The sequence below is a fragment of the Lithobates pipiens genome, unplaced genomic scaffold (genome assembly GCF_037356315.1).
Source record: "Lithobates pipiens isolate NorthernLeopardFrog02 unplaced genomic scaffold, aLitPip1_a1.2 Scaffold_18, whole genome shotgun sequence".
In the NCBI taxonomy this organism is placed as follows: domain Eukaryota; kingdom Metazoa; phylum Chordata; class Amphibia; order Anura; family Ranidae; genus Lithobates; species Lithobates pipiens.
In genome coordinates, this window is record NW_027507758.1 from 325,263,883 (window position 1) to 325,288,591 (window position 24,709).

Genomic DNA, 24,709 nt, shown 5'->3' on the forward strand with positions numbered 1-24,709 from the left:
AACAAGGCCTACAAAGAGGCGCACACAATCCCTACCATGAAGCATAGAGGTGGCTCTCTGCTGTTTTGGAGGGGGGGGGGGGGGGAGAGCTACAGTGGCACAGAGCTTTTAGTCAAAATTTCATGGCAATTATTACCGCATATTATCAGAAAATATTGGCGGAACTGTTGCATTCATGAGTCCGGAAACTGTGCATAACATGCTGCTGGATTTTTCTCTTGTCAAATTTGTTTATTGATTTTCAGCAGAATAAAAGTTGAGAATCAGAAACCGATAAAAATAGTGGTACAATAATAAGAAGGAGATATCACATAATTTCAGCATCACAGTAAACAAACATCTAAGAATTGGTATCAACATTTCAGCATAGGTGTCGAACAATCACTGTTTAAAAGTATATAGAGATGTATGTTAAGGGGTAGAAAAGGATGATTGTGGCTATTAGCTTATTTTCCTTTAGCTACAATAATTGTGGGCCAACAAAACAGTAGCAGGTCTTTTATAAATAGAAAGTATAACCGTAGAAGTACCACTTATGGTCTGAGGAAATGGGAAAGCAGAGCATAGAAGGAAAAAGGAAGCGAGCAAAGGAACAGGAAAACAGTAGAAGACGAGGACTTGAAAAAGTGTGGCTTGAAGTAGGAAGGATAAATAAGTTCCATGAAAGTAGTGCGGCCCTAGAGGTTAGGATGCCTAGAGATACTAAATGCTACAAATAAGGACGGGACTTCCAGGCAGTTGGCTATTACATATTGTTTTTTTTTTTTTTACAATGGTCCGAAACATAAGGCCAAGTCAACCAGTGGCTGCAGCAGGAAAAGAGTAGCTAAAGCAATTCTGACCTTAACGCCATGTACGACTAACAAAAGACTACAAGGTTGTCTTTGATGCTAAATAGGACAATACATACCCCATTAAGAACTAAAAAGGTATGAAAACTTTTTGAACAGGACTATTTTATAATTTGCTTTATTTCTATAGTTTAATTGTTGTGCTTTTCTTTGATAGTTAATAGTTTAATTTGAAACACACTGAAATGAAACTAGCATTTAATTGTTGTGCTTTTCTTTGATAGTTAATAGTTTAATTTGAATCACACTGAAATTAAACTAGCATTTTGTTTTGTTTGTTTCTAATGTCCGGTTTGTTGTGCTTTTGGGTAGATTTCTGCCCAAGTGAAGTAATGGTCACCCAAGTATAAATGTTTTGCCTGAATAGGTAGCAAGACATAAATTATACTGATCTACAAACTATAGGAAAGTAAGGTTTCTCTCAACCTCTATTAATGTTTTGGTATAGGGGATCTAGGTGATCCAGATTATGTGCTTTTGTAAGTAAATTTGCAATTAACTCAATAAAAAAAAAAAAAGACATTTAAAAAATAGAAATGAAACTAGCATTTTGTGAAATGGAGGACTGCAATGGTTAGTTCCATAAAATGTTTCTTTTACATTTTTTCAAACCACCACAATGACTAAATTGTTTTCTTTAATTTTTATACAAATATACCCGGTTCAGATAATTTTTACAATTTAAAAATAGGGGAAAAAAAAAAAAAAACGTCATCTAGTTTTGGGTTTAGAGTTAAACTATGATATATGTTGTAATCCTGGTCTAATGTAACCTTTCTCATGACAATTTTACCTTTGATTTTGAGTTAAAGTAGAACTATAGGCAAAACTTTTTTTCCCCCATTTTGGATAGAATAAGGGAGGGGTATAACCCGTCAGCTTTTTTTCTGCTATTATTTGGGGGCATTTACCTTCACCAAAACAAAGTAAGGAAATGCCTACAAATTAAGGGAACCTTTTGGGATCCCAGGTCACAAGCAAAAGGAGTCTTGGGCAGTAAAAAATTGTCCTGTGTGAAGGAGGCCTAAACAGTATGCGAGGAATTTGCAACAAAAATATCAGAGTTGTAATCCATCTCCACTGTGTCCAAAAAATAAAATAAAAAATTGCTGATACTTTGTTGAGAATTCCTAGCATACCATTAGGCCTAATGGACAGAGGATTTTTTTTGCTGTCCTAGGCTCCTTTGCTCCAGGCAGGAAAAAAACGATGGTTACTTACCGATAACTGTGTTTCTACGAAATCCAGGATGGCAACACATGAGAGATGAGAGGCTCCTCCCTACAGGAAACGCAATCAGTTCACAGCTGTTTAAAAGGCCCCACCTTACCCCTTGTCCTTCAGTTGTTGTAAAGTAATTCTCCCAACCGAATCACAAGGGGTCTTTAGGCACTTAGGCATTTACCACCTATTGTATACATTTTCCTCCACCCTTAACAGGGCAGGAAGTAGGCCTGCTGTCCTGGAAGGTGTCGTAGAAACAGTTATTGGTAAGCAACTGTCGATTTTCTCACCTCACCTTCCAGGACGGCAACACAAGGATAATCAAGTAATCTGCAGGCCTACCTTAGGGTGGGACTACTGGCTGCCAGATCTTCCTGCCAAATGCCAGGTTCTGCAGCATGTTTTACCTCCACTTCATTATGACTGATGAAGGTATCTTAGCTGGATCAGGAGGCTGATCAGCAGGTTTGCTCCACCAATGTCCCAGCCTTCTCCGTTTTGGATGCAGGATCTATGTGGAGTGGAGTTAAAGCTGGAACCAGAAACCTGTGAAAATAGTAGATTAGCACAGTTTGACTGTATCAAACATCTAGCAATTGTGGCCTAACATGTCTGTAATACGTCTTACGACCACTAAAAGGACCAAAGACTTGCTCTGTGGAATGAGGATACAACGTTGATCAACAAAGAGGATTTGGCTTAAACATAACTCTGTTCAGGAGAATGATTTAAAAAAGGACTCCTTGATAGACCAACCTTGCAGGGGTTCCCTTAAATGTATAATTTATTCCTTTTTTATAGTGATGGATAAAGGAAAGCCCACTTAAGGGTAGTAGAATAAAGGAAGGTTATTCCCTGGGCTTAGAAGCTGGGCAGGTATGTCCCCAAGCACACCAACCTTATGACTTCCTTCACATCTGAATGCTGGCATGTCAGCTGTGAAAGTGCTTTATATATACACAGACTATATACTTTATATACCCCTGACTGCAAATGCATTAAAATTAAGCAGAAAGGAGTTTGGTAAACACTAGAATATACCCATTCTGTAAATATCAGGTGTCCTATCTGATGTCTGAAACCATAATCCACTCCGACACCATTGGGTGCCTTTTGATATTAATGAGGGATACATTAAGCCAAACTCTACTACAGGAGGTCTATAGCAGGAGCAGAACACTCACGTTGGTCTATCACGACCAGTTCTGCTATGAAGAATACATACTGAACTGTTATCCTATTGAGTTAGGCACATGGATCAGATCATTTTGATACTGCATCTTCAGGTAATACTCCAATGAACCGAAGTTACTAAATAAAGGTGATCTTATAGCCTTCTTCCAGTGCCATACAATCCTACCTGGTTACAAGCACAGGGAATGCATCAGGAATGCCTGAATGTAAGGACTGAACTTTCTGACATCTGAAATTTCTGCAGCCAGAGTTTCTGGCCACGGAGAAATAAGGTCTGAAATAAAAGTGATACATGGATAATATCATAAATATAAAGACCATAGGACAACAATCTTGTGCAATCTTGAAGTGCAGCTAGATGGACCATCACAGAAATGACATGACATTAACTTCAGAGTCGTGAATTTCAAAAGTGCAATGAGGTATGGCTATATAATAAATATAAATAGGAAAGACGCAAACAGTCTTCCCGATTGCGTATTCTGATGTGCAGCCAAATATAAAAAACAGAAAAGACACAAACTTCTAGTGTTGTGTATTTCTAAAGCGTGGCAAGAAAAACAATATAAGGACAGAAGGACACGAACTTCAGTGCTGCATATTGCAGATCATACAACCCTACTGGGTATACAATGAACCGATTGCTCAACAAACTACAGTCGTCGAAAGAATATGAAAACAGAAAAGGTACCTTCTCAGTGTTGTACCTTTCTGATTAGTAACACGGTGCGATCATAACAGAAAAGACACAGACAATTTCAATGCTGTGCATTTCTGATTAGCAACAGGGTACAGTCCTAAAACCGACAGAAAAGTCGCTAACAACTTTAAATGTGGTGCATTTTTGATTAGCAACAGAATAGTGATATGACCAACAGAAATGTCACTAGCAACTTTAAATGCTGTGCATTTCTTATTAGCAACAGGGTCCAGTCCTAAGATGGACAGAAATGTCATTAACGACTTCGAATGCTGTGCATTTTTTGTTAGCAACAGCATACAGTCCTATAACAGAAATGTAACTAGCAACTTTTTAATGCTGTGCATTTTTGATTAGCAACAGGTTGTCTTACGATCGACAGAAACGTTGCTAACAACTTTAAACGCTGTGCATCTGTGATTAGCAACAGTGTATAGCCATAACAAACAGAGATGTCACTAGCTACTGTAATGCTGTTCATATCTGGTTAACACAGGGTCCAGTCTTATGATCAACAGAAATGTCGCCAACAACCTTAATGCTATGCATTTTCTGATCAGCAAGAAAGTATAGTACAACTTACTGTTTTGTATTTCTGATGAACAAAAAGACAACCAGAAATGACACAAATAACTTCCACATTGTGTGTTTCTGATGTACAACAAAGCAGACAAATGTAGACAAAGCATGAAGTCAGAGCCATGGTATATTCAACTGCCCAGCAAAGGCCAAAATCTAACACAGGCATAGCCTGGACTCTAGATACTAAACCTTCAACCACCAGAGAGGAAGCAGGGTAGTTCCAAATAATGGAAGTCTAAGGTGTGTGAATACCCCACAGTAGTAATGGCTGTTGGTCTACCACTGTCAAAATATGAGCAGGTGTACTTAGAGACACACACACACTTTTATTACACAGGTGAAAAAAAAAGTCCAAGCCTCCCAAGCATCTAAGGTCTTAACAAGCACAGACCTAGAAATCAATTAAGCCAGCCTCAAGAAGAGGTTGTTACAATCTTAGCCTGGAGGCAGACACCCGTAGGGCTTAAAGAGCAATCATTAGATACAGGTTAGTATATGTAGCTCTTGCATATGTTTGCACCAGAACCCGTCAATTAAGGGTTGCAGGATAATAATTTTATGCTTCCAATTCATCCAAAGGGTCGACTGTAGCCCAAACAACAAGAAGTCCAGATTAACTCTTACACACCTACAGATATAACTGCAGCGTAAGGAGGAATTCATAGGTTGGAGCTTGATACGATGTTACACATACCAAGCAACCCCCACAAAGAGAATAGGTTTTACAAGGGTAACCCTTGCTGTGTACCCCCCATATGGGGAAAAAAACTAGGTGGTAGGCTTTTAAAAGTCAGCAACCTCTAAATGAACCCTGTTGTAGCTACAGGCCAGATTCATAGCAGCTGGCCTACTATATTCAGATCACTTGGTTTGCTGACCAGGGGAAATCTGTGCTATTACTTCTGTAATCACCAGGTACCTGCAGATCACTTCACATCCCTTCAACTAACCCTTTAGGAATGTGTAACTTGTTTAATGGCAGAAATAGCCTATAAGAGACTGTTTGTGTCCAATTCCGCATATAGACACGAATGAATTATGAATGAAGAATTATGGTCAGAAAAAGCTCTGATGGTTTTCCCGACGGAATTCCGCTCAAGCTGTCTTGCCTACACAAGGTCACACCAAATTTCGACTGTCAAGAATATGGTGACGTACAACACTACGACGAGCCGAGAAAAAATCAAGTTCAATGCTTCCGAGCATGCGCAAATTGTTTCCGAGCATGCGTAGGAATTTTACGTGTCTGAATTGCTACAGACGATCGGAAATTATGATAGAAACTTTTTCTGTCAGAAAAATTTAAAACATGCACTCAAATTTTTGTTGGCGGGAATTCAGCCAGCTAAATTCAGATGAAGCCTACACATGGTCACATTTTACGATGAAAAGCTCTCATTGGTCTTTTGCTGGCCAAAATTCTGATCGTGTGTACATGGCATTACAGGTCTCAACTCTTCACTATATTTATTTTTATGGATGGATTTATAGTGAGAGGCTGGCAACTAAATGTTGCAATAGCCACAGCATTCCCTGAGGTAAAAGGGAGCTGTGGACATTGGTTTAGTTAAAGCTTCTGGGCTATTTGTTCCCAGACCTAAGGGCAAGGATAGTAGCTTCCTGTATTGAGGGATGGAGTTCTAGTATTGAGGGACTCGCTCTTACCTGCAGCCACCTGTGCTGACTTTCCAACCTCCTTCCACGAGATGGGCTCAGACAGACCTTCAGCGCCTTACAGCTCGCTAAGCTTAGGTGAGAAAGGAAAGCTTCAGCCTCCGCAGCTATGTGGGTCCGATGTCTCCTCCTTGCTTTAGGCCCACTTCCTGGGTCATGAGAATGAGGCTTGTAGCTCGCCAAGTCCTCCCCTTGGTGTCTTGCATCGTTTGGACCTCAGCAAAATGGCGCCCGCTGCACACGGGAAGACAGAAGGAGCCCGAGCTGCTGAGCAGCGTGCAATGGTGGGGGGATTGAATAAGCCCAGACCGTCTGCACAAATGCCATTGGGGGCAATCTGTGAGAAGCTCTGAGGCGGCATTCCTAATCTAGGCTCACAGGAGTACCATCCAACTATCTTTTTAGTCTTCTGGTCTGAGAAAAAAAAAAGTTTCACTGTGGGAGAAACACAATGAATACTGGGAACAAGGGGTAAGGTGGGGCCTTTTAAACAGCTGTAAACTGATTGTGTTTCCTGTAGGGAGGAGCCTCTCCTCTCTCATGTGTTGCCGTCCTGGAAGGTGAGGTAAAAAAAGCAGTTTAAAAAAAAAAAACAAAAAAAAAACACATGACTAAAGCCACGTTTTTTTCACGTGTTTAGTTAGGCAAGTCAAGTGTTTAGGCTTTCATGGATTCCATTGGCCACAATAGAAATGTATTCAGGCCAATGAAATGAAAGCTCAATCGCTAAATGTGCCTAGCGTTTTAGGTGCGTTAACGCATGTTCAGCGTTTTTTTTTCTGTCCAAAAGCTCCTCTATTGAAAACAATGGTGATGTATCTTTTTTCAACATAAACGATCCTCTTCTAACTTGTGTGCAGGAGCGGCTGCCCTGGGCACTTTGGTATCATGTGAGGTTTGGGGGCACCACAGGGAGATTGGGGGATAGGATTTGTGTTGCGAGGAGTAATTTGGTGGGGGGGGGGGGGGGGGGTTGCGGCAGGAGATTCTGTTCTAGGGAGGGGAAATTTAGGGAGGTGTGGTAGGAGTGGTGATTTGTGGGGGGGGGGGAATATGTGTTGAGAGGGGAGATGAGGGAAGAGGATTTGTGTTAAATGGGGGGATTTGGGGGGTTTGTGGCAGGAGGAAATTTTTGGAGAGGGGGATTTGTGCTAGTAGGGATGATTGGGGGGCATTTGTGCTAGGAGAATAGCACTAGATATTTTGGGGGGGAGGGTTTTTTTGCTGACAATGTTCATACATCTTGAAGAGTGGGGGGGGGGGTCGCCCTGGGCATGGCCTGTGTGCATGGCCTCATACAGTAGGTTAACAGTGGTGTGTAAAGGCTGAAAAAAAATCTGAGTGTGCAAGAGATCTAACTTCAGTCTGACTTGTGGCTCTTCTTTTTTGTTGAAGTATTGAAGTCAGGGACAGCAAGGCTACTTGACTTTTCAAAAGGGATGTAAGCAACGGCAGTCTCCACATTTACCTGGGTCCTTTTTACTGTATTCTTCTTCTCTAGTCTGTAGATTATTAGGACAATAATCAAATTTAAAATCCGCTACATATATCCCAGTAGGGGGGCACTGGACCTTTGCAGAGAAGGTAGAAGATTAAGGGATAACAATTTAAGACATTTAGGTTTTATTGGTTGAAAGTGGCAAGAAGCGCCTTGGCAAGCCCTTTACTGACTGATGAAACGTACACTTAAAAATTTAGTTTTTTTGACTGCTTTCAGATAATGTACATCCAAAACGATTAAAAGCGTGTACAGTATACGGTATAGTGGGTCGATCATTCATTCCCAGTCTCTTACCATAGCATCACAAATCAGGTTTCCCATATTGCACTCCCTAAAACGACACTCCAGAGAAGTGCCATTTAGATATACAATGGTTTTTCCGATTTCTTGAGCAGAGAATTCAAGCAATTGTTTCTTCCATTTGTTAACCTCTGCTAGAAGCGTTGGGTCTAAGAAAAAAGAATTAAAAAAAATGCATTATATGTGCTGCTAATAAGAATTTATACATATGGGTGTATTTATCTTGTGTGATATTACTGACAATAGGAAAATACGAGTTAGAAAGTTTAATATATTGACATATTGTATGTACCATATATCGTATTGAATAATAAAAAGCACAGCTTCCCAAGAGGTATGAAGAAACCAACAGGAGCTCGGTATATATGAATTACCAAACTTAAATTCTCTTTTCCTAACCATTGGAATTATTCAGGAAAGTTTTTGCTCTTAGGCTGTATTCACATTTCAAGAGTTTTGAATTGTGGGCAGATTTGCCGTGATTCTGCCCGCATTTTCAAAGGTGCTTTGAAAAGGTGTGAATGACAAATTGCAGAAAGCACACTTGAATGGCACCTAAAAATCACAGTGTGGTTCTGTCGCGATAAAGCGTGCTGCAAACGTAGCAACCCTTTTGCTTGAACCAGGTCACCCAAAAGTATCGAATAAGAACTTTTTTGGGGTGATAAGCTTCATGCGATGAGAGTTGCCGTGATTGCAGCACGACAATCACGGCAGAACCGCACCACAATTTTAGGTGCAAAACGAATGGCATCTCAAATGTGCTTTCTGCAATTTGTCATTCACAACTCCGCTCGAGATTCAAAACGCTGCGATGTGAATGCAGCCTTAAAGCAGACCTTCACCTGCCTCCACAAAAACGCTCCTTTCGAATTTTCATTTTCTTCTTGCCCATCTCTTGTCTTAACATTCCTTATTTTTGGAAGCATTGCTCGTTGTATAGAGACACTGCTGCCTTCTGGGGTGTCTACATCCCCCATCTCAGGAGACTTGCTTTTGCACAGGTCTGCAGGTCTCTGCCAATAAGCTTGTCTGCTCATGTATGGGGCAATCTAGTGCATGCAAAGACACTGTGGGGCTCTGTCAGGACTATTGCACCAAATAGAGACCTGCATTTGTGCACATACACTGTGGTGTACTATTATGAAACTGCGATACCGCTATTCAGTTCTCAGGCTGTCCTCTGAGTGCCTGTTTATGATGATCTGTAGATCGCTTCTTATGTTGAGTTGAGAAGCGATCTAGAAACGCCGGGAACTCCTGAGAACGGCTCCTCTCACTGTAATCTCGCGTGATGTAGCGGGATTATAGTATGAGGTGTAAAATACAAAAGTTGAACACAAATCAGAACACCTTATTCCCCAACATATTAATAAAATAATAAAGTTAAATTCCCCCTACACAATATACTTATATATTTAAATGTGAATGGTGTATAGTAAATTAATGCAATCCACATATGTAATGCAGCTATACACCATTCATATAAATGTAATACATTTATAATCATTAAAAAAATAATTTTAATAAAGTATACAAGTATAAATATTTATTAATAAATTAAAATAAAATATATTTCATAATTGATAAACCCCCGTATAACTAATAGATCATGCCAAGGGTAAAACCATATTTCAGTGTTTAAAACTTTTTATTTACTAATAAATTAAAAATTATATAAAAATGACAATAATAGCATTTAAATGCAGGTAGAATAATACCTCACATTTTTTTAAATATTTTATTATATCTTCTCATGTGACAACACTGAATAAACATTGCTACAATGTAAAGTAGTGAGTGTACAGCTTGTATAACAGTGTAAATTTACTGTCCCCTCAAAATAACAACACAGCCGTTATTGTCTAAACTGCTGAAAACTAAAGTGAGTACACCCCCTAATTGAAAATGTTCAAATTGGGCCCAAAGTGTCAATATTTTGTGTGGCTACCATTATTTTCCAGCACTGCCTTAACCCTCTTGGACATGGAGCTCACCAGAGCTTCACAGGTTGCCACTGGAGTCCTCTTCCACTCCTCCATGACGACATCACAGAGCTGGTGGATGTTAGAGACCTTGCCTTCCTCCACCTTCCGTTTGAGGATGCCCCACAGATGCTGAATAGGGTTTAGGTCTGGAGACATGATTGGCCAGTCCATCACCTTTACCCTCAGCTTCTTTAGCAAGGCAGTGATCGTCTTGGAGGTGTGTTTGGGGTTGTTATGTTGGAATACTGCCTGTGACCCAGTCTCCGAAGGGAGGGGAATCATGCTTTGCTTCAGTATGTCATAGTGCATGTTGGCATTCATGGTTCCCTCAATGAACTGTAGCTCCCCACTGCCGGCAGCACTCATGCGGTCCCAGACCATGACACTCCCATCACCATGCTTGACTGTAGGCAAGATACACTTGTCTTTGTACTCCTCACCTGGTTGCCGCCACACACGCTTGACACCATCTGAACCAAATAAATGTATCTTGGTCTCATCAGACCACAGGACATGGTTCCAGTAATCCATGTCCTTAGTCTGTTGTCTTCAGCAAACTGTGGGCTTTCTTGTGCAGCATCTTTAGAAGAGGCTTCTTTCTGGGACGAAAGCCATGCAGACCAATTTGATGCAGTGTGTGGCGTATGGTCTGAGCACCGACAGGCTGACCCCCCCATACCTTCAACCTTTGCAGCAATGCTGGCAGCACTCATACGTCCATTTCCCAAAGACAACCTCTGGATACGACGGTGAGCATGTGCACTCAACTTCTTTGGTCGACCATGGCGAGGCCTGTTCTGAGTGGAACCTGTCCTGTTAAACCGCTGTATGGTATTGGCCACTGTGCTGCAGCTCAGTTTACGAGTCTTGGAAATCTTTTTATAGCCTAGGCCATCTTTATGTAGAGCAACAATTCCTTTTTTTCACATCCTCAGAGTTTGTTGCCATGAGGTGCCATGTTGAACTTCCAGTGACCAGTATGAGAGAGTGATAGCGAAAACACACCTGCTCCGCATTCACATCTGAGACCTTGTAACACCATTAAGTCACATGACATTGTGAGGGAAAATGGCTAATTGGGCCCAGTTTGGATATTTTAACTTAGGGGTGTATTCACTTTTTTTGCCAGCGGTGTAGACATTAGTGGCTGTGTATTGAGTTTTTTTGAGGGGACAGCAAATTTACACTCTTATACAAGCTGTACACTCACTACTTTACATTGTAGCAAAGTGTAATTTCTTCAGTGTTGTCACAAGAAAAGTTATAAGAAAATGTTTACAAAAATGTGAGGGGTGTACGCACTGTAAATGGATAGAGAGAGAGGGAAAGAGACTGGCATCACAATTGTGCAATCAGATGCATGCGACGCATTGCTGTGCATATCACATGCAATGTAAATTTAAAATCATATTGCATTTGCACCAAAATGGTACAGGACCCTTTATTTGGTCAGTACTGGAATCGGATCGCATGGGTGTTCACACCCATGCAATACGATTCCTGCACCATTTTATTGTTCGCACTGCGATCTGTGAAATGATCTAGGGGTGTCATTAACTTTTCATTGACACCAGCAGTGGTGCGCAGATGTCAATGCAGGTGCGACGTGGAAACCCCCACAGGAATCATACTGGTTCATGCATCGCACAAGTGTGAACCCAGCCAGAGACATGAACATCTAAAAAATAAATAGATAGGTATGTGTGTATGAGTGTATGAGTGTATGAGTGTATGAGTGTATGAGTGTATGAGTGTATGAGTGTATGAGTGTATGTGTGTATGTATGTATGTATGTATGTATATCTATATATATATATATATATACACATACATACATACATACATACATACACACACACACATATACACACACACACATACATACATATATACACACACACACACACACACACACACACACACATAAACACATACACTATAGATTCCTAATCTGTTTGTTTTGGGGTGTGTAATGGTGGGGAAGATGTGCTCTGACTTCGGCCACTGGATGAAAGAAGGAAATCAAAAGACTTCCTGCTTTCTCCAGAATAGTGAGGCAGCTTCGTGCTTCTCTTGGATTCTCCACCTCTGAGATGGTGAATCAGAAAGTGAGAATTCGGTCACAGATCGCACCTTCATACACTGGCCGTTTCTGTGACAGTCAGTTACAGATTCTCACTGTACTGAGATAATCAGCGGATTACCTCAGTTTCATAAACTGGTAATGACCTGAGATCAGCTGTGAGACTTGGGATCGCAGCTGATCTCAGTTTCATAAAAGGACACCTGTATCTCCCTTCAATATAGGTGTTGCTGGAAGCAGTGCAGAGCAAGGGGAACTTTATCTGCAAGAAGACAATGCAGGACTTCGTGGATTAGTAGGTATGTTTTCATCAACTTTCACGGGGGGACCATTTTTTGTATATTTAATTTCATTTTTGATACCTAGGGTGGAGTTCTTTTCCCAAAAGAAAAGTGTATTGGTTTTGTACATTATTTCCTATTTTAATTATGATCAGTGCTTAAAAAAAGTCAGAAAAATCTATATTTTTTTTCTATTCCCATATCCAGCCTCCTGTTGTAAAAGCTTCTAGGATTTACAAAACTCAAAAGCTACATTTTACACACAGAAGTACTGGCTATGATTCACTTTCCCTGTCCCCCCTTCATTTGACTTGGAGGTTTGAATCAGATTCAGTACCAAAGTGTCAGTGTGAAAATAACTTTAGCTGCCTTAGGCCGCGTACACACGGGCGGACTGTTCGCCCAACTAAGTTTGTCAAACAATCCGACAAACAGTCCGCTCAAAATTTGCATGAACGGACTTGACCACACACGATGAACGAACAGTCCGCTGAAAGCGTGCGCGATGACGTGAACGGCACGTACGACGGGACGAGAAATACGACGTCCAATACACTGCAATGCAACCTTCGCCGTGTAAATCCTTTCTGAGCATGCGCGAAACGTAGTTTGTCGAACAAGCCTACACACGAGCGGACTGTCCGCTGAAACCAAGTTTCAGCGGACTGTCTTACGGAAATTCAAAAAAACTTTGTTCGTCAGACTGTCCGCTGAAACTGTCCACTGAAGCCCACACACGAGCGGACTGTCCGCTGAAACACTGTTCAGCGGACAAAGTTGGGTGAACAGTCCGCCCGTGTGTACGCGGCCTTAGTGTTCCAAGTCCTTTTAATGTTCATTTGTAAAAAAATAAAAAGGAAAAAAAAAAAAAAAAAAAAAGGACCAAAACAGATATAAAACATTATTCTAAGGCCTCATGTACACTACAACTAATAAACTGAAGTTTAGGAGCAGTTGGCGTTTTTTTTTTTTTCAGCAGCCCCTGAAAGTGATTGTAAACCCTCCCCCACAACTTTGTCCCATGTAAATCAGCATAAAAATCCAAATGAACACTGCTTGTAGATATCTCCTTACTTGCTTAGTATTGTTGTAATCCTTTTTGCTCTTTAGAATGAAGTCACTGAGCATGCCCTGATCTCCCCTGATTTACGGCACACTCTCTATGTGCTTATCTATCGGTTATCAGGACTTCCTATGGCACACCACTGATATCCCAGGAGGCTGCAGAATCATTCAGAGCTTCCTCCTACACACCATGTGACCATGTGACCATGTGACATCACATGCAGTGTAAATTGCAGTCTTATCACCTGAAGCTGATAAGACTGACAAAGGCAAACATTAGACATTGGTACAAGTAAATACTATGAAATAAAACAAGTCAGCTATGAACAGGGAAGCAGGGTTGCCATAGAAACGTTGGATTGAGAAGGAGGCTTGGTTAACAGTACAGGAAGTGCTCAATGTAAGGGCGGAAATGCACTCCACTGTGGACTCAGAAAAAAATTCTTAAGATGGCGCTGCCTAACCCCTGGAAACAAGTTTTTTTAACGTTTCTTTAAACAGTAAGTAATATGCAATTTGGGCTGGATTACAGTGGCTATAGTTTGATAATTACTTATTATAATGGACTAAATGAAAAGAAGCATCAGAGTGGGAGAGTTTACTACCTCTTGAACTTTACTCTATTTTATATTATGTGTACAGATACACTCGGTTGTTTAGAGGCAGTTGAGGTTACAAGCATTTTTTGAAAGCAGAAAAATCGCGTTCAGGACTGTAGTTTACTGACATTTCAAACGCCAAATGCGTGTAACCACAAATAATCACAGTAAACAGCGTTTATAAGCATTTTTAAAAATGGGGAAAAAATTGATAATTTTTGAACATATAAAAATGTTGAAGTAACAAATTTCACCACATACTGTTCTGCCTCCATCAATGGATGAGTTGGTAGTTGTTCTGCCTCTCACGCAATTTTCTACGTCTTTGGCGCCTCAGCAACAGCAACATCAGGAGCATTTCCTCACACATGCTTGTGGGCATTTGGGAGGGTCTCCTGAGGTTATCTGTAAAAAAACACTTCTAACCTCAAATGCTCATAACCGCTGCTAAACTCACATAAACTCTGTATGTACTGGACGTTTTTCACCCTCTATTTCCAGCTGTCAGTTTCCAGTGTTCAGAAAAGGCTTACAACTGCCCAAGTGTACATGAGCTCTAAAAACATACAGGCTCAGTTTACACTTGTGGGATGTGGGAACCGTGCAAATCCACTGCGGGTTCCCACATCGCGCTCCACTCGCAGAGCAGTCCACACTGCCCTATACAAGCTGCTGGGAGCGTCAATACATTGTTAATGGCACTCCCATTTCAGCTCGCATATCGCACTGCGAACTGTCAGTTTGGACATTAATCGATTTGCATGGGTGTGAACACCCATGCAATCAGATTCTGATGCGGACCAAAAAAAGGGTCCTGTGCGAGTTTGGTCCGAATGCGATGCAATATCAGCCATACTATCTGTATGGCTGAAATTGCATTGAACAAGCATCTCATGTGATCTGTGGTGCAAATCAAATGCGATGTCGTGCAGAAGTGTGAACCGGCACACAATCTTAAAGAAGTGGTATCACCACAATGTAAAAAAATTCTTGATAAATACCCCAGCAGATTTATAATTTCATAAGGTCCCTTTCAAATCTGTGCTTTGTCTGCGATGAGCTAGCCACCATTGCTATCCAATTAATAGAAGAGAGGTGGGGGTTGATTTACTAAAGGGAAATCCACTCTGCAGGACAAGTGCATTTGGAAGTGCAGTCACTGTAGATCTGAGGGGTAGATCTCAGAGTGACAAACGCAAATCTATTATAACTGGTGGGATAGACCAGTGGCCCCCAAAAACTACAGATTGAAGCGGGGTGTTATATACCTTCTTCCACATACATACTGCACTTCTCTAGAGACTTTTGTCACAGGGTCATTTAAAAAATGACAGGCAGAGGAAGAGGCAGGCCCTTCCACAGGGGTGGTAGGGGTAGGGCAGGAGCAACAGACTTGAGCCAAAGTGGCAAATTGCAGAAGGCGCGTGCGATTATATCAAAGGACACACCAGACTTAGGCTGAGTGAGCCACTCAACCTTACTCTTCTGCACCCTCCTCATCCTCTCGATCTGCACCCTCTTCTTCACTCTCTGTGTGCACCCCCAAAGACACTACCAACAACACCACCATATACCTTCCGCTTGAGTCACAGAAATTATTTTCCGATCCATCACAAGACATTGCCGATGCACAGTCACTCTTGCCATTGGATCAGGAAGAGGAGGTAGCAACAACCGCCACTCAGCAGTCTGACGACAGTACCCAGATCAGCCCGAGGAGGCTGGTCCCCGGTGTTGCTGTCTACTCCGAGATCTCTAATTATAGCGGTGGGGAAGGTGACATTGATGATGATGTGTCTAGTGATGTCACGTGGGTGCCCACAAGATCTCGGGGCTGGTGTCGGCGCTCTCCGCCTCGGGGCTGAGGCAGATCTTGTGGGCACCCACGAGACACGTCATTATCAACGTCACCTTTCCCACAGCTATAATTAGAGATCTTGGAGTAGACAGCAACACCGGGGACCAACCTCCTCCTGCAGCGCTCTCTATCGCGGTGCTGGTGTCAGTGTGGGAGATAGCAGCGGAGAAGCCAATCAGCAGGCAGTGCCCGCACCATGGCTGAGGATCAGCACTGGACTGTCACCTCCGGACCACCGCAGTAGAGCCCTGCATAGGTGGGGGTAAGGGCCGGGCAGAGTGAGGGGCTCAAGCACAGGTTGGCACACTGGGACACTGGCACAGGACTGCGCTGCCCTGACTGGGGCACTGATCTCCTGCACCCCCTTCATAGCCTGCCCTGACCTTGCCTCTTCTCCATGGCCTTCATGCTCTCCTGAATTGTCAAAATTTCACAGATAAAAAAAGAATGCTTGTCGTTGTCGATCCCAGATTCACTTCATACTTTTGTTATGTCAGTGTCCATGTGGTGGGACTATGTGTGCACATCTAGTAGGTATTTTGTGGCTGAAAATACGACATTTAGGTTTTTAAGGTTCACCTTCCATTAAAGTCAATGGGGCCCGCCGCAAACTTTGCGGTTCGCAAACTTTTGGCCACGTTCGCGAAACGTCCCGCCGGAAGTTCGTCCCTCACCATCACTGGCCCCTGATTTGACATATCACCATGTTTCTAGTTTTATGATATTTGTATTTATGATGGACTGGGCCAGATATGACAGGTGCTCTATCAGGGAAGTTATTGTGCTGCTCATATGCTTGCATGTTAAACGTTATGTCTTACAATCTTTTAACAATATACTGTAATAAAATTATATGTTTTTAGATGATTGTAAAAATAAGCAAAATAAGACGTTTCAGTGTTACAAACAGAATGCTGGCCAAAACTACATGCTTCATTTTTTTGCCAGGTTGCATACAGTAAGGGAAAAAAAGTCTTTGATTCAATGCAAATTTTGTACATTTGTCCAAGCAAAATAAGACGTTTCAGTGTTACAAACAGAATGCTGGCCAAAACTACATGCTTCATTTTTTTGCCAGGTTGCATACAGTAAGGGAAAAAAAGTCTTTGATTCAATGCAAATTTTGTACATTTGTCCACTGACAAAAAAAAATATTATTCTAATTTCTGGTTTACTTTAACAGTGAGACAGAACAAAAATATCCAGAAAAACTAATTTCAAACAAAGTTATAAATTGATTTGCATTTTAATCAGTGAAACTAGTATTTGATCCCCTATCAGCAAGATTTCTGGCTCCCAGGTGTTTTCTATACAGGTAACAAGCTGATATTAGGAGCACTCTGTTAAAGGTAGTGCTCCAAATCTCAGTTTGTTACCTGTATAAAAAAAAAAAAAAAACAGAAGTCATCAGATTCCAATCTCTCCACCATGGCCAAGATCAAAGAGTTGTCCAAGGATGTCAGGGACAAGATTGTAGACCTACACAAGGCTGGAAATTGTTTGGAATAGGAGTAATGCTGCCTATGACCCCAAGAACACCATCCCAACTGTCAAACATGGAGGTGAAACATCATGCTTTGGGGGAGTTTTTCTGATATGGAGACAGGACATCATATTATAAGTATGTCATACATCTTCTTTATTTTTGCCCTCTCCTTTGTCAAACTCACTTTCTTCATTTTGCATTCTCTCACTTCTATACTCTAGTCCTCTATTGTACATTGTATTCCTTCTAAGTAATTATATACATAAATATTTATTGACCACACCTCAGACAATTAACCATGCTCACTTGGGTTTACCTTCAAAGTAGCATGTTTTTCATTCTCCAATTAATATAGCGCACACAAGTTTATAATGGTCGCGTTCCCTTTTTATCCTGCAACAATCCCTTATAAATGGCAAAATAAAAAATGTGCTATATTTTACACAACTCAGTTTCACTGGGAAAACCTGATAATTGTAAACTCGGAAAACAAACTATTCATGACATTGAATACACAAATTCTAATTTAATGAAGGTGTAAACAACCACTTAATAGGCTGCGTGACTTAATTGGGCTTCTTTACATTTTTTTTTTTTTTACTAAGCTTTTTAAAAAAATGTGCTTTATTACCAGGGCTCGAGTCCTGCGGGAACGCATGGGAATGGCGTTCCTGTACTATTTCCACAACAGGAACGCCATTCCAATTAGCCACCTGAGCCTATTCAGCTTACTCCATGGCCGCCTGAGTGACTGGTTGCTAGGCTAGGGCCGGTCCGCATCTAGCAACCGGTCACATGACGTCGGGCATACACGTGGGCACGCACTGGCAGGAGTCAGTGGGCAGTACGCATACGGCCCGGGCTACGGCTGAGCAGCTCCTTCAGAGCAGTCAGCCACAGACACATGGCAGGGATCCGCACTGTGCCCTCCCTCCCCTCTACCCAGTACCAGACAGTCCTGGCCTCCTGGGGCCAAAGCCGCTGCACCGCTGCCAGTTTACTTCTCTCATGAGAAGGGAAGAGAATACCAGGTTAGTGTGTTATTAAGTTGTAGTCTGCAATACATACCCTGCCAATACTCTGCAGTACTCACCCTGCCAATACTCTGCAGTGCAGTACTCACCCTGCCAATACTCTGCAGTGCAGTACTCACCCTGCCAATACTCTGCAGTGCAGTACTCACCCTGCCAATACTCTGCAGTGCAGTACTCACCCTGCCAATACTCTGCAGTGCAGTACTCACCCTGCCAATACTCTGCAGTGCAGTACCCACCCTGCCAATACTCTGCAGTGCAGTACCCACCCTGCCAATACTCTGCAGTGCAGTACCCACCCTGCCAATACTCTGCAGTGCAGTACCCACCCTGCCAATACTCTGCAGTGCAGTACCCACCCTGCCAATACTCTGCAGTATTGACGAAAATTGGATGAAAAATACCACTTTTGAAGCTATTGTGAATATGAGCGTATCTTTTTTTTTTTGGTGGGGGGAGTGGATCTTGGGTGGGGGTTTCCACACTTTTTTTCCCCAGGACTTGACCCCTGTTTATTACCAGCACAAGGGGGCTGAGAAGCTCCCTATGTGTTAGCATAGTTCGGTTTACAGGTTCTCTTTAGGGAGTTTAGGGGTCTATTAGACAGTGAAAGGGAAACCATAATTCTTTGTTTTAAAAGTAACTATTTGATACATGAGAAAGAATTCCTAGAGAACTATGGGAATCACATCAGACGTAATCTCCTTCTACTTTTAATAATATAAAAGTACCTTTATATTGTCCTGTCAATTTACGCAGTGTTTTAAATATATATTGTACATTCCCTTCAGTCCCTGCCCTGCTTAAAATCTAAGGTCCGCAACTCACAATTTAGACAGGGGCCAATTAACCCATCAGCATGTCTTTGGCGTGTAGGAGGAAACCCATACAGGCACAGGGAGAACATGAAAACTCCAGGCAGGTAGTGTTGTTGTTGGGATTCAAACAAATGACCCTAGTGCTGCCATGTGGAAGTGCTAACCACTTAGCCACTGTGATAAATGAGAAATCTCTGGCTGCAGACTACCTGTGGCAATGGTGATCTAATAAACTCTTGGGCGAGTGACATCTGCTGGAGAAAAATATTCCCCAACTAGATCTTAACTCACCTTTCAACAAGCTGAACCACTGCTATACTCTAAACTAATTGTTAGCTTTTTTACACTTTCTATAAAATGCTATATTGTAAGCTAGAACATTGATAAAAGTTAAATCAGCATTTGTTGGATCTACCATTTTACAGTATGCGTGTACAGTCTCCTAAATATTCCTGTGATTAAAGTATGTCTAAATCTAAACATTTTTTCATTTTAAATAAAGTATGGAATAGGAAAATTGTCTGTCATGCCCTTTTCTTTTCCCATTTGTGCCCCACTGGGGAGAGATCACTTCCCAACCTGTAGAGACAACTGTCACTTCCGATGTCACTGGAACAACTGTCACTACTAGTAGATTTTTCCTTGATTCCCATTTTTGGATTTTCCCATCAAGTTTACTCCTGGTGTCTGTGGTCACGAGGACAGAGGCTGTAGCCTCTGCCTCTCATAACTCTTTAAAATAAAAAAGTTTTTTTCTAAGCACTTGAAATGTTTAAATTTGCTTTTTGTCATAGGAAAACTGTAGACACGTTCGTTAGAGCGTTGGATCTATTTGAATCTTCCTTAGCAGCATTTTCATTTCTCTTCTGAATTCAATCAATCGCTTACACCAGCCAGCCATCCATATGTGCACCAGCGATTTTTCATTTTCATGTAAGTAAAGTGAGGCAAATGTGTGCCAATAATTCAGCAGAATTTAGGACATTGATCTTCCATTTGAAACTGACAAATGTTTAAAGGCAATAGCTGTTGATAAATGTAGCATTGGTCACATTATGAAAGCAATACATATTTTCAAAGCCTAAAGTTTCCATTAAAAACCATGGAAACCCCAAATATTAGTGGTGACAAAAGTTTGTTTAACAACTTTAGTACATTTAAGTACATTTGGACTGAAAATCTGGTCTAGGAATGCAATGAATATTTTGGCAGTGAAAAAGCGGTGAATGATCGACAAATTGGCACTTTATAAATGCACACTTCAGACAACTTCAGATGTTGGATGATTGTGGATTTTTTAATTTTAGTGTTATGCCTTGCATTAGTCAAAAACAAAAAAAGATTTTTACTGAACATCATTTAGGCACAATGTATACAACATTTAAAGTTAAAGGGTTTTTGGAGATTTCTGAAAACATTCCCATTACAGTATCCACTTTTTAATGCACAAAACATTGGGGAAACGGAGCATATGGATAAAAGGTAACTTTAGCATTGACCGCATTAGAAATTTTCACAGCTATATAGACCCCTAAAATGTGTAATAAGAGTGATGCAGTGATGGGCTAAACTAAATCCAAGAAAAGGGCTACACGCCATTTCAATGCTTTTAACGAGACGCTACACATTCCAGATTCTAAATCAGAAAACCTATAGATTTCCAGCAAGTGAGGTTAGATTTACCAACCTTCGGGAATGCTGCTGTTCAGCAAAATTGGATTTCCTGAGGAATGCAAGACATTTCCTTGTTCGTCAAACGTTACATCTAAATAGCCAAGATATTTTCCAAAGGCATATGCTTGAACCACTGGTACAGAACGACCATCATCGGATTTCACAATAAAAGGATATTCTCCAACTGGGACATCATTGGAAGGGGGTGGTCCTGTAATGACATGCACCAAAGGATAAGTTCTAACAGGAATTACTAATGTTTGGTTAATACATTTATTGCATGCAGACAAATATGCATTGTTAAAAGTCCAACAGGGCACCAAGCTGGTGCCTCTTCTAATACATTGAGCTCATGTGGCAAAACAAGAACGAGCTGTTGCATGTGCTTCATAGGTAGCTCTAATTACTGATGGTCTATCCAGTAGATATAAATCGCAGAGCCTCGTATCACTGCATAGATGGAAATCCTTTTTAGGGCAACATTTATGTCCAGCCATAGTCTGAATATGTTGCTTGAAATGTGACTACTGCTAGCATCCATATCAATAATCACATAGCTTGCATGATTTCAAACAACTGCCACCAAGCATGAGGAATACATTTGCCCATATCCTGGAAAAACAGACCTGTTCGTAAGGTTGTAAGATAGCCAGTTCCTGGGGTAGGAGGAGGAAGTCATTACACAGTTTGCCTGGGAAGGAAGAAGTATAAATCTAGCTCTGATCATCAAGATTTTTTTAAAGAGCATTTCCTTACAAGTATACAGCTGCCAAACTAAATGGGGACAATAGCTTACTACAACGCTTCACAATCACTCAACTAAATTGATATATTCTGGTTCTGTAGTGTTTTTACGGTCTTTTACTTGTCTTTAACATAGTGTCAATTTTATCTGTAACCAAGGACTAAATGAACCATATTTATGAGGTTAGAGTTATGCTAGATAATCCCTTAAATATGCTGCTGACATCAGAGAATGGTTGGGCTTGGATGCATTGTCCAATTGTCTCATGGTGTCATCTGGTGCATTTTCTGCCCTACATTGCACCTGGTCCTGTAAGCTCTTCTGAGTAGGCAAAGCAGATGAAGGGTGAGAAATGAACAGTTATTTCCATTGCCAACTTATCTCAGGAGAAACAATAGTGATTTAATAAGCTGCTCTAACCTGTCTGATCTCTAGTCCCTGAGAATAGTCATTCAGGGCTGTGAGTTTGGACTGGAAGACAAAATGTCTTCCAGTCCAAACTCTAGCACTAGAATACATTGTGTTGCAATCCTGGCACCTGCTACCAATTTAAAAGATGGAAAAATGGAGACCCTGGCTGATCCACTGAACTGCCAATAAAAGTACTGCAAAGAAATGTTAAAACAACACAAACAAAACACAAAGCAATAACTTATTTTCTCAACCTCAGTAAACTCTTATTTATCATCAACTTGCCTTACATCTTACACTGAGAGTAAACACAAATGCTGAAAAAGCACTGAAAATGGAGACCGCAAAACAGCTAGACTGAGAGATCACCAAAGACAGCAAACATTTATCTCAGTAATAGTTTCCTTTAAAACGTACTCCCCTCCCAGATAAGCCTCACATATTAATTTTGACATTTTGTAGAACGTAAAACAGTTTCCATCTGCAATATTTCAATTCATGTCCTGGCAAGTCATGTACTCATTTAACATGTTCTATCTCACACCATAGTCCAGCACAAAAAGTATAAATGCAGCATCATGGATTGCAGTAATTTAAGATATACAAAAGCTGGATGAAATCATGTAACTGAAATAAAAACACTGAGGTCCGGGGTAGTTCTAGCGCCACTGGGGGAACAATAGAGAAAAACAAGACTACTGCATCCAAAATGGCCAGACAACAGATTGAAACACAGAAATAAATGCCTTATTTCAGTTATAGCCATTGCAGAAAAGATTCAGGCTGCCTACAGCTCACCCATCAGAAAGTCAGAGGCTAGACTTCCCTCAAGTTACCATGAACTTGATGATAAAATGTAACAAACAAGGGTCTAGGGAAGATAATTTTTATAGGAAATGGGTCAGCTATCACACATACAGTGCAGTGTTTCAAAACCAAGCTCCTTTTGTAAGGGTGTTGAATAGGGATGGGCCGAATGGACCACTGTTCGTTTCGCACCAGAACTTTTTAACACTGCAAAAGTTCGGACCCGAATAACGAACCTCATTAAAGATAATGGGACCCGAACGGAAAAAATCAAAAGGGCCCATTTTGAAGACTTGTATGCAAGTAATTGGGCATACAATGGTTATAGGGGTCTGGACCCTGCCCTGGGGGACATGCATCAATAAAAAAAAAAAGTTTGTGAAAAACGTAATTTTTAAATGAGCAGTGATTTTTTGATTTTTAAAGTGCAAGCATAAAAATGAAAAATTCCTTCCAATATAGTGCCGGGGGTTCCCCTTAGTCTACCTGTAAAGTGGCAGATCTATACCATGTATAGAATCTGCTGCAACAATTGCATTTATAAAGCCAAAAAAACACACATTTTCCTTACGCCTTCATGGCAGCACACAGTGCCTAGCGTGTGCTGCCATGGAGATGCATCAGAAAAGGAAAATTACGGAAAGGGGAGCATACAATTTTCAGTTTTCCCAACGCCTTCATGGCAGCACACACTAGGCACTGTGTGCTGCCATGAAGATGCGTCAGGAAAGGAAAATGATAGAAAAGGCGAGTATACAATTTTCCGTTTTCCCTGCAAGCTGCCTTTATTTTGCTCAGCAACAGCTGGGGAGCTGTGTATGATGAGGCCACAATGTAGTGCACTGGGAACAAAATTAGAGATTTTTGAATACATTCTGGTGTCATTGACTTTGGATAGAAGTAACGGGTGTGTAAAAATTGGTCTTTGCGTGTCGGTAGTGCCTTCCACCGTAACCCTATAGAGGTACTCTTGATGAAAGCAAGAATTGGCCTTGCTGTAAAAAATTGCAATGATATGCACCTGTCAAACAGGTGCTGAAAAATTGGTCTTTGGGTGTTAATTGTGCCCATGAAACCTATACCAAAAACATTCTTCCAGATGAAATGATTGAACACCCTCAAAGCTAGGCAGCCTCGAAGTCCTGCAGAGATTCCACATCCCAAAAATACTTAATCAGTGACATCGGCATTGGGGGCTTCATAGCTGGTAATCCAGGACCATGAGAAAAGGGTTATTCCTGCGCCTAATCAGGGAAGAATCCAATAATCGTACTGCTGCATACACTGAAATGGGGATGCTTGGGTCCCAGTAGCAGAGTAAAAAGGTAAAAAAGTAGTGATGCGCGGTACTATAATAGGGAGTTGGCCTAGGAGGCTTAATAAATTCTATAGGCACTAAGATTGTGCGCGATATATATATTCCCGTATACAGTAAGAAAAAGGTATATAAAAAGTTGTGCGTATTTTTATAAGGGGGTGGTGGACAACTCTCACCACTATAGCATGATGATATTCAAGATAGGAGACAAATGTAATAAATAATAAAAAAAAAAATGAAAAAATTGCAATACTTGGAATAAGTAATCCCTAATGCGATTTTTTAACTGACAGAATCGCATAAAGTGCCAGTGCTAGACAATAAATAGAATCATGAAAGTATCAACTATACCATAGATTAAATAAAACAATATATATAAAGCAGTCACAAAGAATAGTGAATCGCAGTGCGATTTGTTCAAGCTGACAAAATCGCATAAAGTGCCAGTGCTAAAGGTGAGAGGGTGTGTGGAATGTTCTGCTACACAATAAGGTAAATAGGATAATATGTATAAAA

General features: G+C 41.0%; 1 protein-coding gene across 1 annotated transcript in view; it reads right to left on the bottom strand.

Annotated features, from left to right (window-relative positions):
• The window catches only part of NT5E (5'-nucleotidase ecto), a 156,537-nt gene that overhangs the window by 13,346 nt on the left and 118,482 nt on the right, over positions 1 to 24,709 (bottom strand). Inside the window, exons 4-5 of the mRNA XM_077487305.1 lie at positions 20,926 to 21,123; positions 8,021 to 8,175 (exon numbers count right to left, since the gene is read on the bottom strand). Of these exons, the coding sequence (XP_077343431.1) occupies positions 8,021 to 8,175; positions 20,926 to 21,123 (353 nt within the window). The remainder of the gene's footprint in view (positions 1 to 8,020; positions 8,176 to 20,925; positions 21,124 to 24,709) is intronic.